Raw genomic sequence first — 23,516 nt, 5'->3', positions numbered from 1 at the left:
TTGAAAGTAAACATTCTGCCAACTGCTTGCTCCTTTGCTTATCTGCTTCTGCATCTGAAGAAGTTGGTTGTAACCTAAAGCGCTTCTGTCTGAGAAAGGTGATGAACCAAGAAAACCAAGAAGCTATGACTGAAACCAAGAAGGTATGGATTTTGTAACTCAGTCAAGTGTAATGAAAAATGAATACGTTCCCAAGTACAAGATCTTTTGCACTCATAGGCACATATGTGAAAATTTGCGCTTGGTCAATGCAGCACTAATGTTGGGTATAACCATGTTGGAGAGAGTGTAGCACAACAGAATTTCCCAGCAAGATCAGTGATTCTCAAGCAAAAGTGTGAGCAAAGCATGAGCTGGTTGGCTATAACAGGGACTGACAAACTTCAAATATTAATCAGGCACTATCTGAAGCTTGTCATTTGGACTCCAGAGGGGATTGTCCATTTGGATAAATGTGTTATCTGTATTTGTTATTATCTGCATTTATTCATGCATGGTATCAGCCTTTTGAATGTATTTGCAATTTAAAGGCAGGTGATATTTGTTGTGAGATGCAATCTGTTCAAGATAGTAAGTACATTATATCTGTTTTAATATATTCTTTTACATTGTACAGTCCAGGGGACAATTTTTTAATTTTACACAAATATTTTCAGAAATCCATATACTAACCTCTATCTGCAGAATTCTCAGATTTGAAATTGAATCCCAACAGGAGACTCCATTTTTATCATAGCCTCTAAAACCAAACCCAGCTGCATTGTTAATTGCATCTGCTGCAAAGAGACAAGAGGAAAAGGGAATAGTTTGTAACCAACTACAAAATGTTGTTATACTTATTATAAAAACTAGTGCAGTATTCAGGAGTGGGGAGACCTGAATTCAAATCCCTGCTTGGCTAATAAAGGTCACTGAATAACATTGTGTCAGTCAACATCTCTCAGACCAACCTACCTCACAGGACTCTTGTGAGAATAAAATAGGGAGGGAATAACATATGTCACACTAAGCTCCATAAAGGTGGGTTTAAAACGTAAACAAAGAAACAGAAGAAGCTATTACTACCGGAACATGGCATTTTGACTTTTTTGGAAACACATTTCAATCCCCTATTTAGGGGTTTTGAAACCCCCCCCCCCAAAAAAAAAAACAAACTCTGGATGAAAAACTAAATCTCTGACAAGACTGAATTTTGAATGCTGCAATTCTATACATCAATGATAGACTTCTTCAACCAAATCATCTAATGAAAAGGTGGTTTGTCCCACTGCAGCTTTTGCCACAAGCACAGTACAATTTATGTAACTGTAGAGAATACAAATTCCAAACTTCCCAAATCCCAAACTAACTTAACCACCAGCATCACATGCTGGAGCTCTGTGAAGATTCTGACCCCTACTGGCCTTTATGTCCTGGTATACACTGCACTCCTAAGCGCTCACATTGGGCCTGGGGAAAGATGCCTGATTGTAGGAGAATTTAGGAAGGGAGTGCCAAACTAGATTTTTGTTTTGTAATGAACTGGGTCTGCTGGAAGCCCAGGGATTTTGCCCTCCCCTCCCCACTCTCTTCAGGTCTGGGCATGCAATGTGACTAAAATCAAACCGTCTCTCTCTTATTTAAAAAAATGTATAGCCAATCCTTTTAAGATTCACAGTGGCTTACAATTCCCCCCCTCACCCTTGAGCACAAATCCTAACTTCCTCCAGAATTCTATCACTATCCTTGATAAGGCTGTGAAGGCAATAAAGAAAGTTTCCCTTGCAGGATCAGATAGTTACATTTAAATGAGGAAAACATGGTCCTGCTAGCAAGCACTGAAATTAATGGATAGCAAGCAAAGTTAAAAGGTTGCTGACCACTTGGAAGTGGTCATGTTCAATTACAATTTACAGTCCCATATTCCACAAAATGATTGGGTATTCCCCCCCCCCAGCTTTATACTTAGTTATACACAGATATCAGCAATGGGGCTAAACAGGTGTAGAATACAGGTACCAGAACTATAAGATAAATGAATTCTACAGAATGCATAGGTGAGATTTAAATCTCACCTAATGATGCTATTGTTTCAAAACTGAATGCTTCCTAAGAGTAGTTACTTAACCGGCAAACTACAGACCTCATGCAATATTTGCATATTTAAATCTAGAGGAAATAAGCTGCTAGCAGCTGGAAGATCAACTTATTTATGTTATGGTTCCTTCTTGAAAGCCAGTGTTTTGCAAAGGAATCTTTTTGAACATAGTTCCTTGTCAACCCACAAGAGGGCACTGTCCCAAATACATCCTTAATCTGTACAACACTAATGTATACTGTACTGACTGAACCTGTGCAGACCAAGAAGTTTGCTATCAAGAGGCTACTTACCTAAAGTCCATGCAAAATAGTATTTGGGTCTGGCAGCCATAAGAGACAGGTACAGGTAGATAACCCTTGTAGGCATTGATGCTGTTGCTCTGAAATGATCATCAATGTTGTATTCCACAGGCAAAGTTTTGCTAACAGTCATATGAAAAAATAAGGATAGTCCACACACTAAGAGTTTCTGCGCCACAGCTGTCTGAAACATGCAGGAAGTAAGACTTTGTGAGTATCTCTTTAAAATAAAAACTTTCACATGGAATTATTTGATTTCTTCATCCAACACATGAGTATGCTTAGACGACACCTGTTGTGTTGCTTTTGTTTGTTCAAAAGAATAAAAAAACATGCATGGCTCGAATCCCTTCTAGTAGATTAGTGACAACTAAAATGCTATAGAACTTTAGTTGGCAAAAAAGTGTTCTGCTAACTGACATGCTATGTAGCTCCGAACGCTCAGAGAAGCAGCAAGAAGCACAGTAACTCACAATTCCATTTCCCATGCTTCCAGGTAATGCGTGAACGAAGAACCTGAATATTTGCCTCATAGAGATACAAGTTTGCCAGAAGCTTAAGCCAGCGGGGCATCTAAGTTTTGCTACTTCTCTGAACGTGCAAAGCAGCTAGATTCACTTAAAACCGACTGTTTTGTCAGCTGTTAGCCAAAGATGGTGACAAAAGGCTGTACAGCCATATATATTCTGGGAGGTTCATACATACACCTACTGGAGACTGGTGCATCCTCTCTTATTCAAATCAGTAGTGATTCTCTCTTTGACCTCTATCCAAGCTGAACGTCCCTGCTAATGTAACATTTAGTTCAGAAAAGAGGGGAAAGGTGAATTTGGAAAACAAGATGATTTCTTTAGTTCCTTTCTTCTGAAGCATGCTTTTACAAGACTAGGTCTCCTAGAGCTAGCTGGCTGTGAAGCAATTGGCATGTATTGGAGTTGTACTTTGGAAATCACATCAGAGCACAGTCCAGAAAGTAGATGCCTCTGTTTCTTAGCTCTTTTTATAATTCAGATTATAAAGAAAGCCAGGGTGATGTAGTGGTTTGGGAGGTGGACTCAGACCTGGAAGATCCAGGTTCAGAGCCTCCCTCAGCCACAAAACTTCTTGGGGGACCTTGGGCTAGTCACTTTCTCTCAGCCTCAGCTACCTCACAGGGTTGTTGTGAGGAAAAAAGGAGGGGAGCAGTCGTGTACACCGCCCTGATCTCTTTGGAGGAAGAGCAGTATAAAAATGTGATAAATAAAAAAATATAGCAAAGAAGTACACATCCATCATCATCATTATGGAATAACATACCTAAAATATGCACTGGGCCTTATGTCATTGCCCTCTCTCTAGCCCAGGGGTGTCCAAACTTTTTGGCAGGAGGGCCACATCATCACTAATGCTGTGTCGGGGACCAGGGGAAAAAATTAATTTATATTTCTAATTTGAATAAATTTACACAAATGAATATAGTATTAGAGATGGAACTTGTTTGAATAAATGAAGGTCTTGCAATAGCTCAAGGCCTATAAAAGGCCTTGCACAAAGCAAGGCTGATCTTTCCTTTATTGCTGCTGCCTCATCACAAATGTGAAACAGCAAGCAGTGGAGGGAGCCCTCATCCCACAGCTCACACAAGAGGTTGAACAGTCACCCTCATGCTGCGAGCATGCATGTCGGGCAAGGGTGGGCTCCAACAAGTCTCTGGAAGGCTCACTGGAGACTGGGGGCTCCCCACGGGCCAGATTGGGAGTCCTTGATGGCTGCAAGTGGCCCTCAGGCTGGGATTTGGTCACCCCTGCTCTAGCCTATAACCTTTAAAAAGGTCATCTTAAATTGACCTGGACCACATAGTATACAAAAAGTACTGCAAATGCATTTCACTAATGGATAACAAATGCTATGTGGCTTAATTCAAAGTGCTGGCACTGACTGCTCTCAAGAGAAAAGACAAAAATATACAGAATAGGATCATTCAACATCAATTTGTAGAAGTAAGGAAGATCTAGTTAACAGAGTTCTTAATGTAACCAATCTGTGGCAATTCATCCATCAAATAAATCACCACATCAGTGGCTTCCTTGCAACTAATATACCATCATTCACGCCAAAGAGCATTTCACAAGTTGCTTTATGTGTTGAATAGCAGACTGCTGCTTTCTCCTCAGGCTGGGGAGGGGGTTATATTTTTCACAGTGCTTTTGCCACACCTTCTACCAGTTTTGATTTCATCCACCTCCTATTCCCTCTGACTGCCACAAACTTACACCCTGACAAACTTTAGCAAGAGTTTGATTGAACAAAGTATACTGCCATGGTAGAGAAGACAGTGGTTACAGCAAGGCATTGTCACCTGTGTTCTCAGCATTTCATTCCACTTAGCAGGTTTACTGTTGACTATTCTAGATAGTATGTCCACTGATGGAAGAGATGTGCACAATATTTTTTACTGTTCACAGTCTAGTTCCTGCACAAAATTTTTGTATTGTCATTTCACCTCCTCCACTTGCTAGCTGTATTCTTTTTCCACTGCCCTGTTCTCAGTTCTTCTGTTTATCTGCTGCTCAAAGAAAGGACAGAAAAATGCTTATTGTTCTCTTTTTCACTTTTACTTAAGCAATAGGTAACAAACTATCAGAGAATAAGACTGTCACTACCAAGCAACCTCTGCCTCATCACAGAGCTTATGTGGCTCCTTGGTTTACTGAGGAGCTGCAGGAAATGAAGTAACTTGACAGATGTACAGAATGTGGCAGAAAAAATGTGACATGCCCAACTAAACATAGGTGAGAGTTCATGTTAGAGCTTACTCTGTGATGGGGATAGTAGCAAAGAAAACTTTTTTCCTCTGCCCCATTGCATTTGTGGAGAATGGGCCAAATCAGCTGTTCCAAGTTGTCCAGGGCCAGCTTGGCTCCTCGGCTTGGTGAGGAGAAAGATACCTCAATTATCCAGTGCTGTGACCAATTTGCAAGATACTTTGTAGATAAAATTGCTCACATTTGTTCAGACATTGACTCCACATTGACAGTGCTGTTCAGTGCTCCCATAACATTTGTTGGACCAGTTGTTTGGGATACTTTTCACCTTCTACAACCCAAGGATGTGGACAGGATCCCTTGGAACCTGAAGCCATATGCTTGATCCTTGGCTTGGCTTGTTAGATCTGCATGGGGGGGAGGTGCTTGAATGGATAGGGAGGGCTATTAATTTATCTTTGATGGAAGGGGCATTGCCAATTGCCTAAAACAGACTGTGATTTGCCGTCTCCTAAAGACACCCTCCCTTGACTCCACTGTATTGGAGAACCATTGGTCAGTTTCTAACTTCCTTTTTTGGGCAAAATGATCAAGTGGGGTGGAGTTTCATCTCTAGGGATTGTTGGATGGAATAGTTTATCGAGATCAGTGTTTCTCAACCAGTGGTACTTGAGGTGTTTGGTGGTACTCACAGAACCCTTGGACACCTGCCACCCGGAAGCAAGACCAGGAACGTGACACAACAGCAGTAGGAGGCTCAGCAGACAGAGCTCCAAATCATGCTTTTTCATGTTTGAAAAAGCCCTCCCATACACCCTGAGCCTCTTCCTTGGGTCACACCTGGCCTCCCAACCCAGAAGTAACTTGTAATGTCATCATCAGTTACTTCTGGTGGTACTTCAAATAGGTGGACCATGTGAAATGGTACGGTGGAGGACAAATGCTGAGAAACATTAATCCAGATCCCTTTCGATCCATCATGTTTGGCTTGAGATATGCTTGGAGACTGCAATTCGGGAAGAATGAGGCAACTTGTGTGATTATGACAGCTTGGAGGTTTAACTCAGTTCAGCTACTGCTGTTTGGACTACACAGGCTGCAAGTTTATTTCTGAGCACAATTCATGGTGCTGATTTTGGCCTTTACAGCGCTATAGAGCTTAGGGCCAGGGAACCAACCTGTCCCAGAGGACATCTCAAGGGGTCTTGCTGCGTGTGCCACTCCTGGTGGAAATTAATTTGGCAGTGAACAGGAGCAGGGCCCTCTCCGTGGCAGCACAATTGCTATGGAACTCCCTTCTGGTGGAATGAAGAACTATGCTCCTTGCTTACTTGCCAAGAAGGCCTCAAAACTTTTTCATTGTGTTTTCCCCATTTGAATAGTTTTCACATTTGGATTCTTTGTCTCTGCTATTGTATTTTATAGCTTTTATACTTTTGCGCCTGTAATTTTAGCTTCTATATTATTTGTATTCTGCTGTTTTGTATTTTTTATCATTTTATTGTTAAATTGCTTTTAATTGACTTACTGTTTTTACTGCTTGTTATTGTAAGCTCCTTGACACCCTGTTTTAGGGGAAAAGGCAGGATATAAATCCTTTAAATAAGCTTCATTTTGTTGAGTTTATTCAAGTCATCCATTTACAAAATGTCTACTCTAGCATTATTCTCCCCCTAGTTTCATAACATGGCTACGGGAAATATGACCTGGATTATAAATAATGTCATGTCAGCTCTCAGGAGAATATGAACTTCTTGTAAGAGCCTAATATTCTGATCCACAACCTATTCTCTGAGGAGAGTATCAGGAGAAAGTTGTCTTTGAATCCACCTTACTATGATTGATTAAGCACATATGCTGTACCAGTGCAAACCAGAACGCAGAAATGCTATTGCCTTTCATTTACGATAAGGGTGAAAATTTATTGAACTACCAACTAAATTTTCAGCATCCAGCTAGAAACAGTCTGATAAAGCAATCTAAGATAAACATTAATTTCCCTACCTTAGAGGCATAATACTTAAATTATATTACAGGAAACATAGCTGACGTTTTATGTGTATGCCAGCTTTGGTCAATTCTTCAACTATAATTATTTATAGATTAACTTAAATTTCTAACATTTTGTTTCTAGTTTAAAAGCATTTTTAAAAGTCCGCTGGGATACTGCGGGGGCTACAGGGATGCTCATACACAGCACCAGACTTTGAATTCTGCGGAGGGAATGGAGATGGTCCCTGAAGCTTTGCTGTATGTATAGAATTGAAGTTGGGCTTTCAGACAGCGTATTGTTTGACTTCCTGCACTTTGCTGGGGCTAGCATCACCACTCCTGATGGTGGGGCCTCACCACTCCTGGTTCACTTCCCCCTCAGCCCATATCATATGGCTGTCACCTCTCCAACAGGTGAAACTTCATGGACAGCCAGGTTTGGACTGAAGCACATATCATGCAATGGCTTATATCTCAAAGTCATTAGCTTAATGGAGTGAACCACCTTTACAAAGGCAGACATTTGTTGTATCAGAATTTCTGGATGTAACACATTTCCTTTCAATGAAGTGGAAATCCGCCATAAAGAATGGACAGTTTGCAGAAGGAGGTGCCTTTCTATTCTATGGTTCACACTTTTCTATACTGATGTCAAAAGAGGGTTTCCTCTTCAAAGTACCTCAACACAATTTTTTCAACTCAATGTCTTCATTTTGTCATACTAACTTTGCAGCTTGCCTCTTATTCATGCAGGATCCTGACTCAGAGCAGAGAACTTGATTCTTATATTTATATTTTGGTTGTGATTCAAAATGACAGGATCTTTCAATATCTTACTATGTTTTGAGCCAACACTGGAAAAAGGCTCCCTGTGAGGATGACTTACCAAATGTTATGCCTACTTTTTGTTTTGTTTTATTGTACATGGTATGAAAGAAGAGCAATACTGAAAAGGATCTGCCACTAAAAAACTTAGGTTGGTGAGGCTATATTCTTCCTCACTATAGTAAGCCAAGATGGAAAAAACATTTTAAAAGCACATTTGGCATTAAAACAGTATGCTAAGGCAATAACCACAATTTTATACAATGCAATTGCTTAAAGAGCCCAATTACAAGTAATCCAAGAAGACTGTTGTACAATGAAATATAATTAAGCCAGTGGAAAAGAGTAATGATAATCAATACTTGCTATTCAACTCAAACTAATCCTGTACCAAGCAAAAATACTCCAACAATTTAAAAAACTGAAATGAATAGGTTTATAGAGGCATGACAATGAAGTGCAGAATGCAGTTTAAATGACGGCACTATACAGTATGAAAAATGAAGATAGTCCCATGTTTATAGAATAGGAGCAGATACTTGAAAGGTATTCCTTTTAGTTAATGTAAATGCTACAGGGATTTTATTTTTTATGATTTGTTGTGCATCTATGTATTCTGGATCATGGCCTTTCCCAACAAATGAGTTGAATAAAATGAATGAATAAAAGGCAACAACAACAACAACACAAAAGCTATGCAGTCAGACAGCCAGCAGCAGGGTGGGGGCTATCCAGTGTTCTGCATCGAGTGCCACATGTATGATTATATGCCTCTGGGGCATAAGTCATGGGTGTGTCCTCGGTGCAAGGAGCTCCAGGCTCTCAGGGAACGCGTCCGCTCCCTTGAAGCCTTGGTGGCCGACCTGGAGAAGCGCAGGCAGCCAGAGGAGGACCGTGGGGAGACTTCCGGGGACAATCAGGCTTTGTCCCAACCTCAGGCGTGCAGCTCCTCGGCTGCCCGGGTGGGAAGTCTCGGGACTGGAGGACGTCATCCTGGAGAGGAGGGAAACAATCCCCTAGGGGGGATCCCTTCTCCAGGGGATGGGCCCGTATCCGAGCGCACTCGGGATACTCCTCGGCGGGAGGGGGGTCGGGGGCTTCTTGTAGTGGGGGATTCTATTATTAGAAACATAGAGAGGGGGATTTGCGACGGATGTGAGGACCGCATGGTGACTTGCCTGCCTGGTGCGAAGACTGCGGACATCACTTCTCATCTAGACAGGCTAGTAGACAGTGCTGGGGGAGAGGTAGCAGCTGTGGTGCATGTCGGCACCAACGACGTGGGCAAGTGTAGCTGGGAGGTCCTGGAGGCCAAATTTAGGCTTTTAGGCAGGAAGCTGAAAGCCAGGACCTCAAAGGTAGTGTTCTCTGAAGTGCTACCTGTTCCACGCGCAGGGCCAGCTAGGCAGGCGGAGATCAGGGGTCTCAATGCGTGGATGAGACGGTGGTGTAGGGAGGAGGGGTTTAGATTCGTTAGGCACTGGGGAACGTTTTGGGACAAGCGGGGCCTGTACAAGAGGGACGGGCTCCATTTGAACCAGAATGGAACCAGACTGCTGGCGCATAACATTAAAAAGGTGGCAGAGCAGCTTTTAAACTGATCCCTGGGGGAAGGCCGACAGGAGCCGAGGGGCATCCGGTTCGGGACTCCTCATCCCATAGGGATGAGGATGGGGAGGTTAGAGAACAACAAGACAAAGGCAGAGTAGGAGAAGAAATTGGGAAAGGTAGCGTGATGGGATGTGATAGACGGTTTGGCACAATGAGAGGATGCAAGGACAAAGGAGCGAATAAGCAGCCCATCCTGGGGCATTCCGTGTATAAATGCTTTTATGCGAATGCCCGAAGTCTACGAGCAAAGGTGGGAGAACTGGAATGTCTGGTGACAAGGGAAAATATTGACATAGTGGGCATAACGGAAACCTGGTGGAATGCGGAGAATCAGTGGGATACCGCAATCCCGGGCTATAAACTCTACAGGAGGGACAGGGAGGGGCGTGTTGGAGGTGGGGTGGCCCTTTATGTTAAGGAAGGGATAGAATCCAGCAAAGTAGAGATTGAAGGTGGGTCCGACTCCACCGTAGAATCTCTGTGGGTTAAATTACCAGGCTTGTGCAGCGATGTAATACTGGGGGCGTGCTATCGTCCTCCAGACCAGAAATCGGATGGGGACCTTGAAATGAGGAAACAGATCAGGGAGGTGACAAGGAGGGACAGGGTTGTAATCATGGGGGACTTCAATTATCCTCATATTGACTGGGTCAATTTGTGTTCTGGTCACGATAAGGAAACCGGATTTCTTGACGTGCTAAATGACTGTGGCTTAGATCAGCTAGTCACGGAGCCCACCAGAGGACAGGTCACTCTGGATTTAATATTGTGCGGTACACAGGACCTGGTTAGAGATGTAAACGTTACTGAGCCATTGGGGAACAGTGATCATGCTGCAATCCGTTTTGACGTGCACGTTGGGGGAAGAATACCAGGCAAATCTCTAACAAAAACCCTTGACTTCCGATGGGCGGACTTCCCTCAAATGAGGAGGCTGGTTAGAAGGAGGTTGAAAGGGAGGGTAAAAAGAGTCCAATCTCTCCAGAGTGCATGGAGGCTGCTTAAAACAACAGTAATAGAGGCCCAGCGGAGGTGTATACCGCAAAGAAAGAAGGGTTCCACTAAATCCAGGAGGGTGCCCGCATGGCTAACCAGCCACGTTAGAGAGGCTGTGAAGGGCAAGGAAGCTTCCTTCCGTAAATGGAAGTCTTGCCCTAATGAGGAGAATAAAAAGGAACATAAACTGTGGCAAAAGAAATGTAAGAAGGTGATATGGGAGGCCAAGAGAGACTATGAGGAACACATGGCCAGCAACATTAAGGGGAATAATAAAAGCTTCTTCAAATATGTTAGAAGCAGGAAACCCGCCAGAGAAGCGGTTGGCCCTCTGGATGGTGAGGGAGGGAAAGGGGAGATAAAAGGAGACTTAGAGATGGCAGAGAAATTAAATGAGTTCTTTGCATCTGTCTTCACGGCAGAAGAACTCGGGCAGATACCGCTGCCCGAACGGCCCCTCCTGACCGAGGAGTTAAGTCAGATAGAGGTTAAAAGAGAAGATGTTTCAGACCTCATTGATAAATTAAAGATCAATAAGTCACCGGGCCTTGATGGCATCCACCCAAGGGTTATTAAGGAATTGAAGAATGAAGTTGCAGATCTCTTGACTAAGGTATGCAACTTGTCCCTCAAAACGGCCATGGTGCCAGAAGATTGGAGGATAGCAAATGTCACGCCTATTTTTAAAAAGGGAAAGAGGGGGGACCCGAGAAACTATAGGCCGGTCAGCCTAACATCCATACCGGGTAAGATGGTGGAATGCCTCATCAAAGATAGGATCTCAAAACACATAGACGAACAGGCCTTGGTGAGGGAGAGTCAGCATGGCTTCTGTAAGGGTAAGTCTTGCCTCACAAACCTTATAGAATTCTTTGAAAAGGTCAACAGGCATGTGGATGCAGGAGAACCCGTGGACATTATATATCTGGACTTTCAGAAGGCGTTTGACACGGTCCCTCACCAAAGGCTACTGAAAAAACTCCACAGTCAGGGAATTAGAGGACAGGTCCTCTCGTGGATTGAGAACTGGTTGGAGGCCAGGAAGCAGAGAGTGGGTGTCAATGGGCAATTTTCACAATGGAGAGAGGTGAAAAGCGGTGTGCCCCAAGGATCTGTCCAGGGACCGGTGCTTTTCAACCTCTTCATAAATGACCTGGAGACAGGGTTGAGCAGTGAAGTGGCTACGTTTGCAGACGACACCAAACTTTTCCGAGTGGTGAAGACCAGAAGTGATTGTGAGGAGCTCCAGAAGGATCTCTCCAGACTGGCAGAATGGGCAGCAAAATGGCAGATGCGCTTCAATGTCAGTAAGTGTAAAGTCATGCACATTGGGGCAAAAAATCAAAACTTTAGATATAGGCTGATGAGTTCTGAGCTGTCTGTGACAGATCAGGAGAGAGATCTTGGGGTGGTAGTGGACAGGTCGATGAAAGTGTCGACCCAATGTGCGGCGGCAGTGAAGAAGGCCAATTCTATGCTTGGGAGCATTAGGAAGGGTATTGAGAACAAAACGGCTAGTATTATAATGCCGTTGTACAAATCGATGGTAAGGCCACACCTGGAGTATTGTGTCCAGTTCTGGTTGCCGCATCTCAAAAAAGACATAGTGGAAATGGAAAAGGTGCAAAAGAGAGCGACTAAGATGATTACGGGGCTGGGGCACCTTCCTTATGAGGAAAGGCTACGGCGTTTGGGCCTCTTCAGCCTAGAAAAGAGACGCTTGAGGGGGGACATGATTGAGACATACAAAATTATGCAGGGAATGGACAGAGTGGATAGGGAGATGCTCTTTACACTATCACATAATACTAGAACCAGGGGACGTCCACTAAAATTGAGTGTTGGGAGGGTTAGGACAGACAAAAGAAAATATTTCTTTACTCAGCGTGTGGTTGGTCTGTGGAACTCCTTGCCTCAGGATGTGGTGCTGGCGTCTAGCCTAGATGCCTTTAAAAGGGGATTAGACAAGTTTCTGGAGGAAAAATCCATTATGGGGTACAAGCCATGATGTGTATGCGCAACCTCCTGATTTTTGAAATGGGTTAAGTCAGAATGCCAGATGTAGGGGAGGGCACCAGGATGAGGTCTCTTGTTATCTGGTGTGCTCCCTGGGGCATTTGGTGGGCCGCTGTGAGATACAGGAAGCTGGACTAGATGGGCCTATGGCCTGATCCAGTGGGGCTGTTCTTATGTTCTTATGTTAAGGCACAGAGTGTGTGTAAAAAAGACACAGGAAAAAAAGTAGTAAATTCAGTTGCTCTCTCATGGTGTTTTTAGCTCTCTGAAATATGTTTAAAAGAACTTTGCCTGATGGGAGTTGTTTAAACAGCTTTAGAACACAGCCAAATTTGTTTTGCAGTTTTATGGCTTCTGCTAAGGAATTCTTTGTAGTCCCACTACTCTTTTCGCTAATCAGCAATGAACTTTTGGGTATTGAAGTGTTCTGTTTTTTGAAAGGAATTTTCAATGGGAGGGAATGAACTCAAACGGGCATTTCTCAACCATGCAAAGAGGCACTTTTACCCTTTTGCTAAAAATGTACATTACATAATAAAGGACCACTATGACAAATTTTCATGTCAGATGGCATTTTAAAAAAATTCCCACTTACACTTAACTGTTAATGTCCTGATTTACAAAAGAAAGTTTTTACAAAATCACACTGGGCATCAGTCTTTATCACAGTTTGTTTGCTGTTGAATTGCTTTCACATTCGGCATGCTGGGCGCACACCTATGCCTCCTAGGCCAAGCTCTTAAACTCACTCCTAGGCTTTCCTCTCACAGGCAGTAAGGATGCAGAGCTACTTACATTCTGATATACGCTTATTCCAGCTGGTCCCCCTCTGTTGGTCCTAAGGGATGCATGCCTAGTTCAAAAGACCTGGGCCAAGGCAATCTTGGGTGCCAGTCTAGGTATACAAGCAAGGTAGGGGAGGGGGGTGGATTACATACACAATGTAGACGAGATCTATAGACTAGCACAAGGAAAAAATGACTAGCCAGGCAAAGGAATGTAAACTATGACAATTCCCATAGTAGACAAACGAAAGCTTCTATTCCATTCCTGGCCATTCTATTCCATTCCATTCTATTCCATACTGGCCCATTCCTAAAACACTAGTCTTATTTACTATTTAACTAGGCAGAGTCAACCATCCCCATCTCCTCATTCCCCACTAGGACCAGGAGATGGAACAAAAACTGCCAGGGGACAGGGAGAAGAAAGTGCTTAATTCCTATATCTCCTCTACATGCTGTACTGTCCACCTCCTATTCCAAGACAGAATGTTCTTCAAATGTAAAATGAACAGTTATTACTTTATCAATGTTTCACACTCAAACGTTGCAGAGGATCAAAGAGACCATGTCCTCAAGGTATGGAAAGAGGCAGAAATGACAGCTTTATCTCTAACTCCGGTATCACAGGCCTATGTGTCACACAAGTCTGAAAAATATTTGATGGAGCCAAATAGAGTGAAAATCAATAATGAATGCTGTGTTCCCCACCTATTCTGTATTTTTGGACACTGTTAACCTTCTAGAAGCCCTATGTAAGTTCAACAGCTAAATGCTCCTGAGATTTCATTTTGCAAGCAGCTTTTGTCTGTGTGAAATTCAGTTACTAGAAGAGAGATCAGATGGATTTGTTGGGCTCTGGAATGGCTACCACCATTCAGGACTGGCATGAAGTTAGTGACTAGGAAGCCAAATCTGCCCATCCAGGCCACGGGTGGGATCCATCGGCTTACTCATAATTGCATCCATTTGGTGAAAACATTTCTTTGCATCTTTCTGCCTTTTCCACCAGCCTGCTTATACTTTTACTACCCAATTTCCTTTCCTTATATTGTTCAATTTCATTTAGATTTTTAATAAATGAGTTACATTTTGACTCTCTCTCAAAGGGTCCTACCTGAATTCTGCCTCATCTGTATTCATAGTTAATTCAGTGAATTGTCATATCTCATTGCCCCACAGATGCTACTGTCAATAATCAAATTCACAAGAGCCCCTGGGGTTCAATACTTTCCTGGGAGATGTTCTCATAAGCTTGGCTGTTTAGCTCCCATAAGCCGACACATATTGGACATGCACAGGCCTCCTTGTCCCTGAAATGAGCTGTAATCCTAGACACAAACTGCTTCCTTCTACACTTCAAGAGAAGGAAAAAAGAGAAGGAAGGAAGCATATGTGTGCTAAAGTGCCATTAATAAAATAGGCTACTACAGCATATCAGTGAAGAAATTATAGTAGCTAGAAGTACATTAATTGAAATATAGCTTAGGGCACAATCCTAAAGCGTTTTGGGGTGGGCGTTTCCGGAGGCAGACAAGCAGGACGTGGGGCCAGGTTTTGGCAGTTATGCTGGATCCTAACCCCATTCCCGGGCAGCCTGGGGAGTCCTGGACTGCTCGGATTTGCACTACCTCTTGAAGTGGCACAGATCTGAGTAGCCCCACTGGAGTTGCTGCTCCTTTACCTGGGTAAGGGGAAGTAATTCCCCTTGCCCCTGGCTGAGCAGCTTTCAGTCCCAATTCCGCCTTGGATGCAGCACAGGCCTACCGGCCTGCCTCCTCCAGGCAGGTTAGGATTGGGCTGTTAGATAACCATCTAAAGGCCAGTCAATTTCTATTCAATACCATTTTTATTTAGTATCCCACACAGTGCTGTCAAGTGAAAAAGATAAAATAGTTCAATCACCGATATTTGGTTCTTATTTACATGACTGGATGTTAATTTACATACACTGGCAAAATATATTTTAAATATTAATATTTCTAGGCCAAGAGTCCTCAGTCAGTCTTGAGACCCTATGTGCTTTACAACTTTAATATTTAATGCTGACTCCAGGAAATTTGAAGTATTTTTTTCCAATCTTATCTAACAATTCAGACTGTCAATGTACGCCTTCAGTCATTTCTTCCTTTGCTTCAAGCCCTCTCTTCTACCTCACTAAGCCTTGTTGGTTTAGGAGCTATGATGTCAAGAACTGTTAGGATAGCACATAATCAGTTCTTATTGTTGTATGCAGCTCAGTGACGATGATCTCTTTGCAGCATTTTAGGACTTCAGCAGGGATGCTGTCTTTTCCAGGTGCCTTGCCAAAGGCAAGGGAGTCCAGGGCCACGTGAAGTTCTTCTAGGGTTGGTTCACTGTCAAGCTCTTCCAGCACAGGCAGGCACTCAATGTTGTTCAGTGCTTCTTCGGTGACTACATTTTCTCTGGAATATAGCTCAGAGTAGTGCTGCACCCAGCGTTCCATCTGCTGCGCCCGATCCTGGATGACCTCGCCTGTGGCAGACTTCAGAGGGGCAATTTTCCTCTGTGTTGGACCTAGGGCCTGCTTGATACCATCATACATCCCCTTGATGTTGCCCATGTCAGCTGCTATCTGTATCTCGGAACAGAGCTGGAGCCAGTAGTCGTTAGCACATCTCCTGGCAGTCTGTTGGACTTTGCTGCGAGCAGTTCGGAGGACCTGCAGGTTGCGCTCACTGGGACAGGCCTTGTATGCTGCTTGAGCTCTCCTCTTTTCCTCAATGACTGGTGTCAACTCCTCAGAGTGGGCTTCAAACCAGTCTGCCGCCTTGTTGGTCTTTTTGCCGAATATGGACAAGGCGGTGTTGTAAACGGTATTCTTGAAATGTTCCCATCTGTTGGATGCGTTTGCGTCGGCCGGGCCTGGAAGAGATTCCTCAAGCGCTTGTGCAAATTCCTCCACTTTTCTCTGATCCCGGGTCTTGCTGGTATCAATGCGAGGTCTTCCTTCCTTTTTCGTGTGATACAGTCGCTTTGTTTGCAGTTTCACTCTGCTGCACACCAGGGAGTGGTCAGTGTCGCAGGCAGCACCATGATAACTGCGTGTGATCTTGATGCTGGGAAGGCTGGAGTGTCTGGTGAGGATCAGGTCGAGCTGGTGCCAGTGCTTTGATCTTGGATGTCTCCAAGAGACTCTATGTTGGGGCTTTGTGTTGAAGAATGTGGTGCTGACACAGAGACCGTGATGACAGCAAAACTCTAGCAGGCGTTGGCCATTTTCGTTCATCCTCCCAGTGCCAAACTGACCTAAGCAAGTGGGCCATGAACTGTTATCAGCACCAACTCTAGCACTGAAATCGCCGAGGATGAACAATGGCTCTTTTACAGGGATTTTCTTGACAGTGGTGGCCAGGTCATCATAGAATTTGTCTTTGGCTTCTGCTGGAGACGACAGAGTCGGTGCATAAGCACTGATGAGAGTGATAGGTCCTGCTGATGACTGGAGCTGCAGGGACAAAATTCTTTCACTTCCCACAGTAGGTGGAGAGAAGGTGGAGTACCTCAAGACATGAGGGATGCAAACATCATCACGCTGTACAAGAACAAAGGTGACAGGGGTGACTGCAACAACTACCGCGGCATCTCTCTCCTTAGCGTTGTAGGAAAGCTGTTTGCCCGAGTTGTACTAAAGAGGCTCCAGGTACTTGCAGAGAGCGTCTATCCAGAATCGCAGTGTGGATTCCGAGCCAACAGGTCCACCACTGATATGGTATTCTCCCTTAGACAACTGCAGGAGAAATGCAGGGAACAATGACAGCCACTCTTTATAGCCTTCATAGATCTCACAAAGGCTTTCGACCTGGTCAGCAGAGACGGCCTCTTCAAGATTCTCCCCAAGATTGGATGTCCACCCAGGCTCCTCAGCATCATCAGATCTTTCCACAAGGACATGAAGGGCACTGTTGTCTTCGATGGCTCCACATCAGACCCTTTTGACATCCGAAGCGGAGTGAAGCAGGGCTGTGTTCTTGCACCAACCTTGTTTGGGATTTTCTTCGCTGTCCTGCTGAAGCAGGCCTTTGGAACTGCAACAGAAGGCATCTATCTCCGGACCAGATCAGACGGAAAGCTCTTCAACCTCTCCAGACTGAGAGCAAAATCCAAAGTCCAGCTGAAATGTCTGCGTGACTTCCTCTTTGCCGACGATGCAGCTGTCACTACCCACTCTGCCAAAGATCTCCAGCAGCTCATGGATCGTTTTAGCAAGGCCTGCCAAGATTTTGGACTGACAGTCAGCCTGAAGAAAACACAGGTCATGGTTCAGGATGTGGACTCACCTCCCTGCATTACAATCTCTGAGCATGAACTGGAGGTTGTCCATGACTTTGTGTACCTTGGCTCAACGATCTCCGACACTCATTCTCTCGATACCGAGCTAAACATGCGCATCGGTAAAGCAGCTACCACGTTTTCCAGACTCACAAAGAGAGTCTGGTCCAACAAGAAGCTGACGGAACATACCATGATCCAGGTCTACAGAGCTTGCGTCCTGAGTACACTTCTGTACTGCAGCGAGTCATGGACTCTTCGCTCACAACAGGAGAGGAAACTGAGCGCTTTCCACATGCGCTGCCTCCGACGCATCCTCGGCATCACCTGGCAGGACAAAGTTCCAAACAACACAGTCCTGGAACGTGCTGGAATCCCTAGCATGTATTCACTGCTGAAACAGAGATGCCTGCGTTGGCTTGGTCATGTCGTGAGAATGGATGATGGCCGGATCCCAAAGGATCTCCTCTATGGAGAACTCGTGCAAGGAAAGCGCCCTACAGGTAGACCACAGCTGCGATACAAGGACATCTGCAAGAGGGATCTGAAGGCCTTAGGGATGGACCTCAACAAGTGGGAAACCCTGGCCTCTGAGCGGCCCACTTGGAGGCAGGCTGTGCAGCATGGCCTTTCCCAGTTTGAAGAGACACTTTGCCAACAGTCTGAGGCTAAGAGGCAAAGAAGGAAGGCCCATAGCCAGGGAGACAGGCCAGGGACAGACTGCACTTGCTCCCGGTGTGGAAGGGATTGTCACTCCCGGATTGGCCTTTTCAGCCACACTAGACGCTGTGCCAGAACCACCTTTCAGAGCGCGATACCATAGTCTTTCGAGACTGAAGGTTGCCAATACAAGAATACAAGATTGTTGTATCAAATACTGTCGGGTACAAACATAAGTCAGTACGATTATAGAGGATACAGTTTGGGTATAATAGGTTCAAATCCATCCTCAGCTCACTGTGAGCTTTTGGGCAAATCATGGTTTTAGGCCAACGCTTCCCACAACTAAGATAAAATAATGAAGATGAGGGTGAATATAACTCACAGCCCAATCCTAAAAGGCTGTTCCACAGGCACAAACGGCTTTACGGCCATCATAAACACAACTAGGCCTGACTGCTACCACAAGTGGCCGGGTCTGTGTGAGACAAACACCAGATACTCACTGGTGCAAGTTAGCCAGTGTAGGGATTGGACGGAGGCAGGGAGGGGTTTGAATGGGGTGGGCAGAATGGGTGGTGATAGGGGTGGTGGCAGTGCATGATGAATCCAAAACCCCTTCTCAGGCCTTCACTGATCAACCTTCACTGATCAACTTGAACTTGCAACAGCAATTGAGCTGGCACAGGTCTGAGTTGACCCCAGAGCAAGGAAACTACTGTTTCCTTACCCAAGGAGGCCTCCATTGGTCAAAAATCCCATGCGGGATACAGTGGAGGCCATGCCAGCACTGCTCCATCACCATGCGAGGATTTATTTGCAAATGGGCTATCAAAGCACTTCATATCCATTATTGCAGTAATCCTTAAAACAACCTTGTATGACAGGACAGTATTACCATCCCAATAAGGTAGAGATTGGAACTTGAGGCTGAGAGATTGAACTTGCTTAAATGTCACTCAGCAAATCCATGGCTAAACTGAGATTTCATTTCTTGCCTCATAAGCTCATGCTCTTTACAGCTAAAGTCTGAGGCCATGGTCTGAAAACAAATGACAGACCAACTGATGAAAGCTAAGCAGATCTGGATGGTGCTTGGATGGAGGACTGCCTGAAAAATCTATGCACATCACCTTGAGTTCCAAGAAGGTTGTAAGGAAATAGATGTGATAAAACAAACTGTATGCTCCCTTAGTTAAATGCAGTTGAAAACTACAGAACTACAAAATATTCTAAACATGGCAAAAGAGTGCAGAAATTATGAATAATGTTTTTATATTGACCTAAATTCAACATCCCACCAAAATCAGTGGAAAGATGTGCAACTGGTCAATGGATTTTAAATCAAGCTCTTAGTGATTAAAACTTTATTTTTAAGACACTTGTTGGAGTGAGTTCATTCTGATGCTTGCTTGGCAGTCTCACCAATTCCAATTAGTCCAGTAAAGCTTTCTGAGTGAAATAAAGCTTGTGGCATTTAGGATTGATGCACATCGAGTTATGCACACATTGCAGGCAATTAACATGGGGTTCAACAGCTAAAAATATTTCTAAGAAGAAGCCAGAAGCAAAGGGAATGTGTTCCACAGGAACATGGGAATTTAAGGGTAGCTAATAGCTATAAGAAAAAGAAACTTACGAAGATAGACATTAATTTCAGACAGTTGACACCACTTTGAGCACCAACAAATGATAGCTTGTAAAAAGGCATAATAGGAGGGAGATATGAAATAAATCACTTGAGAATGGACTCGATTCAGTTAACATGCAATTAGCACAGTAGAAACTGTTACATTAAGCTCATATCATGCACCCAACAAAGTTAACAAAAAGAGAAGGGGTTGTCATTAATTTAATGTTACAGAAATAAAATTAGAATACGAAAGGAAGCTTATTAGATTAGGCAGAACACAGTTCTTTCATCTAGAGCTTCACATTTGCTGATCCTCATTACTCATGAAAAACTTAATCTGATGATGCATTCTTTTTCTTTAAAAAAATTGGCATGAGAATCTAGCAAAAAGAAAAAAACTTCTTAGATAAGCATTTCAGCAAGATGAAAACACTGAAGTGTGACTCTTTATGTAAGAAAGCAGGTTGAGGTGGCAACTTGATACAGCAAATGCAGGAAGAGAGTTACATGATCTTCATTTTTTTCTCAAGAAGCACGCAACACACACTGGTGTTATAAAATGCAGCCAGTTTTCTTTTAACATCAGTCGGGGCGTGTCAAGAGCATACACAGATTTTCTGAAACGTAATATTAGGAAGCTAATGCAGCATAAACAAAAAAGTGAAGCATATGAGCAATATAATTAAAGGAAAAACTTACCTGTGGATTGCCATTACAGTACATGTTATTTTGAAGGTAGAGTTCTTAATAGATCCTCACTGACTGACCTTACACTGTTCAGATACTTGAGAGCTTTCTAGCAACTTTATACAGTAAAAAGCCAAGGACCATCTTTTTGTCAATTATCCTGTACAAATGCCTGGATTAGGAATAGTGTAAAAATTCAGAAGTGGGATGGTGGTGGAAGTTGCTCCAGTTCAAGAATTTCCTACCCATTACAAGCCAAGCGCAACCAACCCTAACATTTTGCCTTGGCTTGTAATGTTTGACACCAACCAATTTTCCTCCTTTCCCAACATTTTTGAAATTTATCAAGTTGCAAGGTTTAGGGGGAGGAAACCAGAAAAGGGTGAAGGCAGCCTTCACAAAGGGCAAAGTTTATGAGTCATTGCTGTGGATGTGAGCCCTGGAACTGCTGAATATCTTTTTGTTAATTCCTCTTTATGAATTGATCAGGAAAGAAAAAAAACTACAGCTCCCCAAAGGAAGGGCAATTCCTTCTTAGCAGTTCCTCACTCTATACTGAAGACTTCTGATCATATGAGGAGTCATCATTAGGGACTCTGGGAAGTAAAGTTCTTTATTGTTCATATACTGGGAGATAGAAAAAAAAACAATTTTCAAAGTTCCTATAATTATGCAGAGTTTTAGCCTTAATTACAGAGAGCTCAAACCACTTAGCAAGAACACCTAACTTTGGTAAGCCCACTCAGATGCTGCTCTCCCTTCCCCCTCTGGAAGTCTGGGAAAGTGCAGGATAGGAAAATGGCAGGTGAGATGCCTACTGATGATGTGGGCCTTCAGTGGGCTCGGTCTTACTAAATATACAAGGATTTTAAAAAGTTAAAAATAATCAAGTAATTACATTAAGCTATGCATTTGAAGAAAAAAAAAATATGGCCCAAGTATCTGATGGAAGACAAACTCCTACACTGGAGAAGAAAGAACAAAGCTGTGCTGTGTCTGATATGCAGCTTCTATCAAAACCATCAGTCCACGTCTCCATTTCAAATGTTTATTGTAATACTTTTGGTTTTAAATTCTTTGTTTAAAAATTTTGTACGCCTTCTTGAATATCAGTATTGATAGAAAAGTAAGGTTTTTTTAGTGCAAGTAAGTGAAAAAACGCAATATAAGGGGAAAATGTCATAAATACAGACATGCTCCCATGTCTGCAGGGGTTCAGTTTCAGAACACTTCCACCACCACACCCGCAGTTAAGTGAAACCACAGATACAGGCAAACAGGCGTCGTCCTCTGGAGGCAAGCGGAACTATGCTCCCCTCACTTCCAGAGGGTCCTCTGAGCCCAGCAGAGGCCGCAGACTGAGCCCAGGAGAGGCTGCAGACTGAGCCCAACAGTGAAAAAAGTCACTTCTGGTTTCTCCATGAAACTGGAAATGATGTTTTAATGCCTTATAAGGAATTAGGAGGCCTGGGGAAGCCCTCCTGGGCCAGAGGACCCTCTGGAGGTGAGAGAAGCAGAGCTCTCCTCACCTCCCCAGGAGGTGCAAATAGGCACCCAACTCATCTGCAGGGAAGTGAAACCGTGGATTCGGGATCCACAAATATGAGGGCCCCTGTACAACAGATATACCTGCTTAGCTAGTATAATCAGTAAGTTTCAAATTCCAACAATCCAGAAGTTACAAAAATGATTTTAAATACATTTAAAATCCATTTGTAAATATAAATAAAAAGTTGAAAACTTTTAAAGAACTTTTTAATATTTAAGAACAAAAGAATTTGTAAGGAATTTTATAATAAGAAATGGGGAGCTAAACGTAAAAAGGGTAAGAGTAAAATACAATTGTGCCTTGACATCCTTGACATTCCTGGAACCCCCACAGATGCTGTAACCTGCGGATAATCAAATCCACAAGTCAGGGCACACTAACTCTCTTTCTGAGGACTGTAGAGGCCGTGGATTTGGGAGCCGTGGATTTGCCCAACTTGTTACCCTCCAAACGCAACTGGTGCTATGCTCCAGTGGCATTCAGAAGTCCTTCTGAGGGTCTGATCCTTCTACAAATTGATAAATTTTATATTACGTGAAACTGCTTGTAACGGTATTCAGTGTTAATCCACAAGGTTTGGGAGTGAGCATCTATCGCGAATATCTACCTTTAGATTTTTCTTTTTGAAGACAGAACTGTACCAATTCATGAATATCACCATTCATGGTCGAGATACAGCTTGAGAATTATGCCTGTAAAACAAGTAATGCAAACAAAGCTTCTCATGCAATGACAACAGAAGAATAGCAGCACTGCAGAAGTCATAGATCTTACATTTGGAGAAGGATCTGTTTGTTCATATTTTATCTCTTCTTTCCCATTTGCTTCAGACTGTGTCAGTTGGTATGATCTGCCTTCAATGAAAGTAATATAATCTTTATAAGAGCATAATGGGCCTGCCAGGATACCCATGAAATTACAGTTGTAACTTAAATACTCCAGTAGACTTGGCATGCGTCTGTAATTCAAAGACAAGCAACTGGTGAGATTTTCCTTACACTTTTTAAGAGGTCTATTATAAGAACAGAACTAATAGCACACAGTGACTATATTCTAACCAAAAGGAAAGAAAAACACATAATGACATGGGCTTCATTCAGACATCACATTTCTGATCCACCAAACAATGGTTTGGAAGGGCAGAACAAGAAACAGGCTCAAGCACTCTCTCCTGTTATGTTTAACATACTGGTTAAACAAACCATAGTTTCCTGTTGAATATGAACTAGCAAAACTCTGTGCTGCAAACCAGGAGTAAACTCATGTTCACTCGTTCAAACCATAATTTGCCAAGTTAGACGTAATGGAAAACTATGGGTTGTATCTTAACGTACTTCTGCAAGCAAAAT

The 23,516-nt window shown here is 43.3% G+C and overlaps 1 protein-coding gene across 1 annotated transcript in view; it reads right to left on the bottom strand.

Moving 5' to 3' along the window:
- Nucleotides 1-23,516, bottom strand: part of MBOAT2 (membrane bound O-acyltransferase domain containing 2) — a 73,428-nt gene that overhangs the window by 12,465 nt on the left and 37,447 nt on the right. The window contains exons 5-7 of the mRNA XM_066612196.1: nucleotides 22,942-23,125; nucleotides 2,371-2,563; nucleotides 673-776 (exon numbers count right to left, since the gene is read on the bottom strand). Coding sequence (XP_066468293.1) covers nucleotides 673-776; nucleotides 2,371-2,563; nucleotides 22,942-23,125 — 481 coding nt within the window. The remainder of the gene's footprint in view (nucleotides 1-672; nucleotides 777-2,370; nucleotides 2,564-22,941; nucleotides 23,126-23,516) is intronic.

The sequence above is a fragment of the Tiliqua scincoides genome, chromosome 1 (assembly GCF_035046505.1).
Source record: "Tiliqua scincoides isolate rTilSci1 chromosome 1, rTilSci1.hap2, whole genome shotgun sequence".
In the NCBI taxonomy this organism is placed as follows: Eukaryota; Metazoa; Chordata; class Lepidosauria; order Squamata; family Scincidae; genus Tiliqua; species Tiliqua scincoides.
The sequence above is the reverse complement of the archived record's forward strand: the minus strand, read 5'-3'. Positions and strand labels throughout refer to the sequence as shown.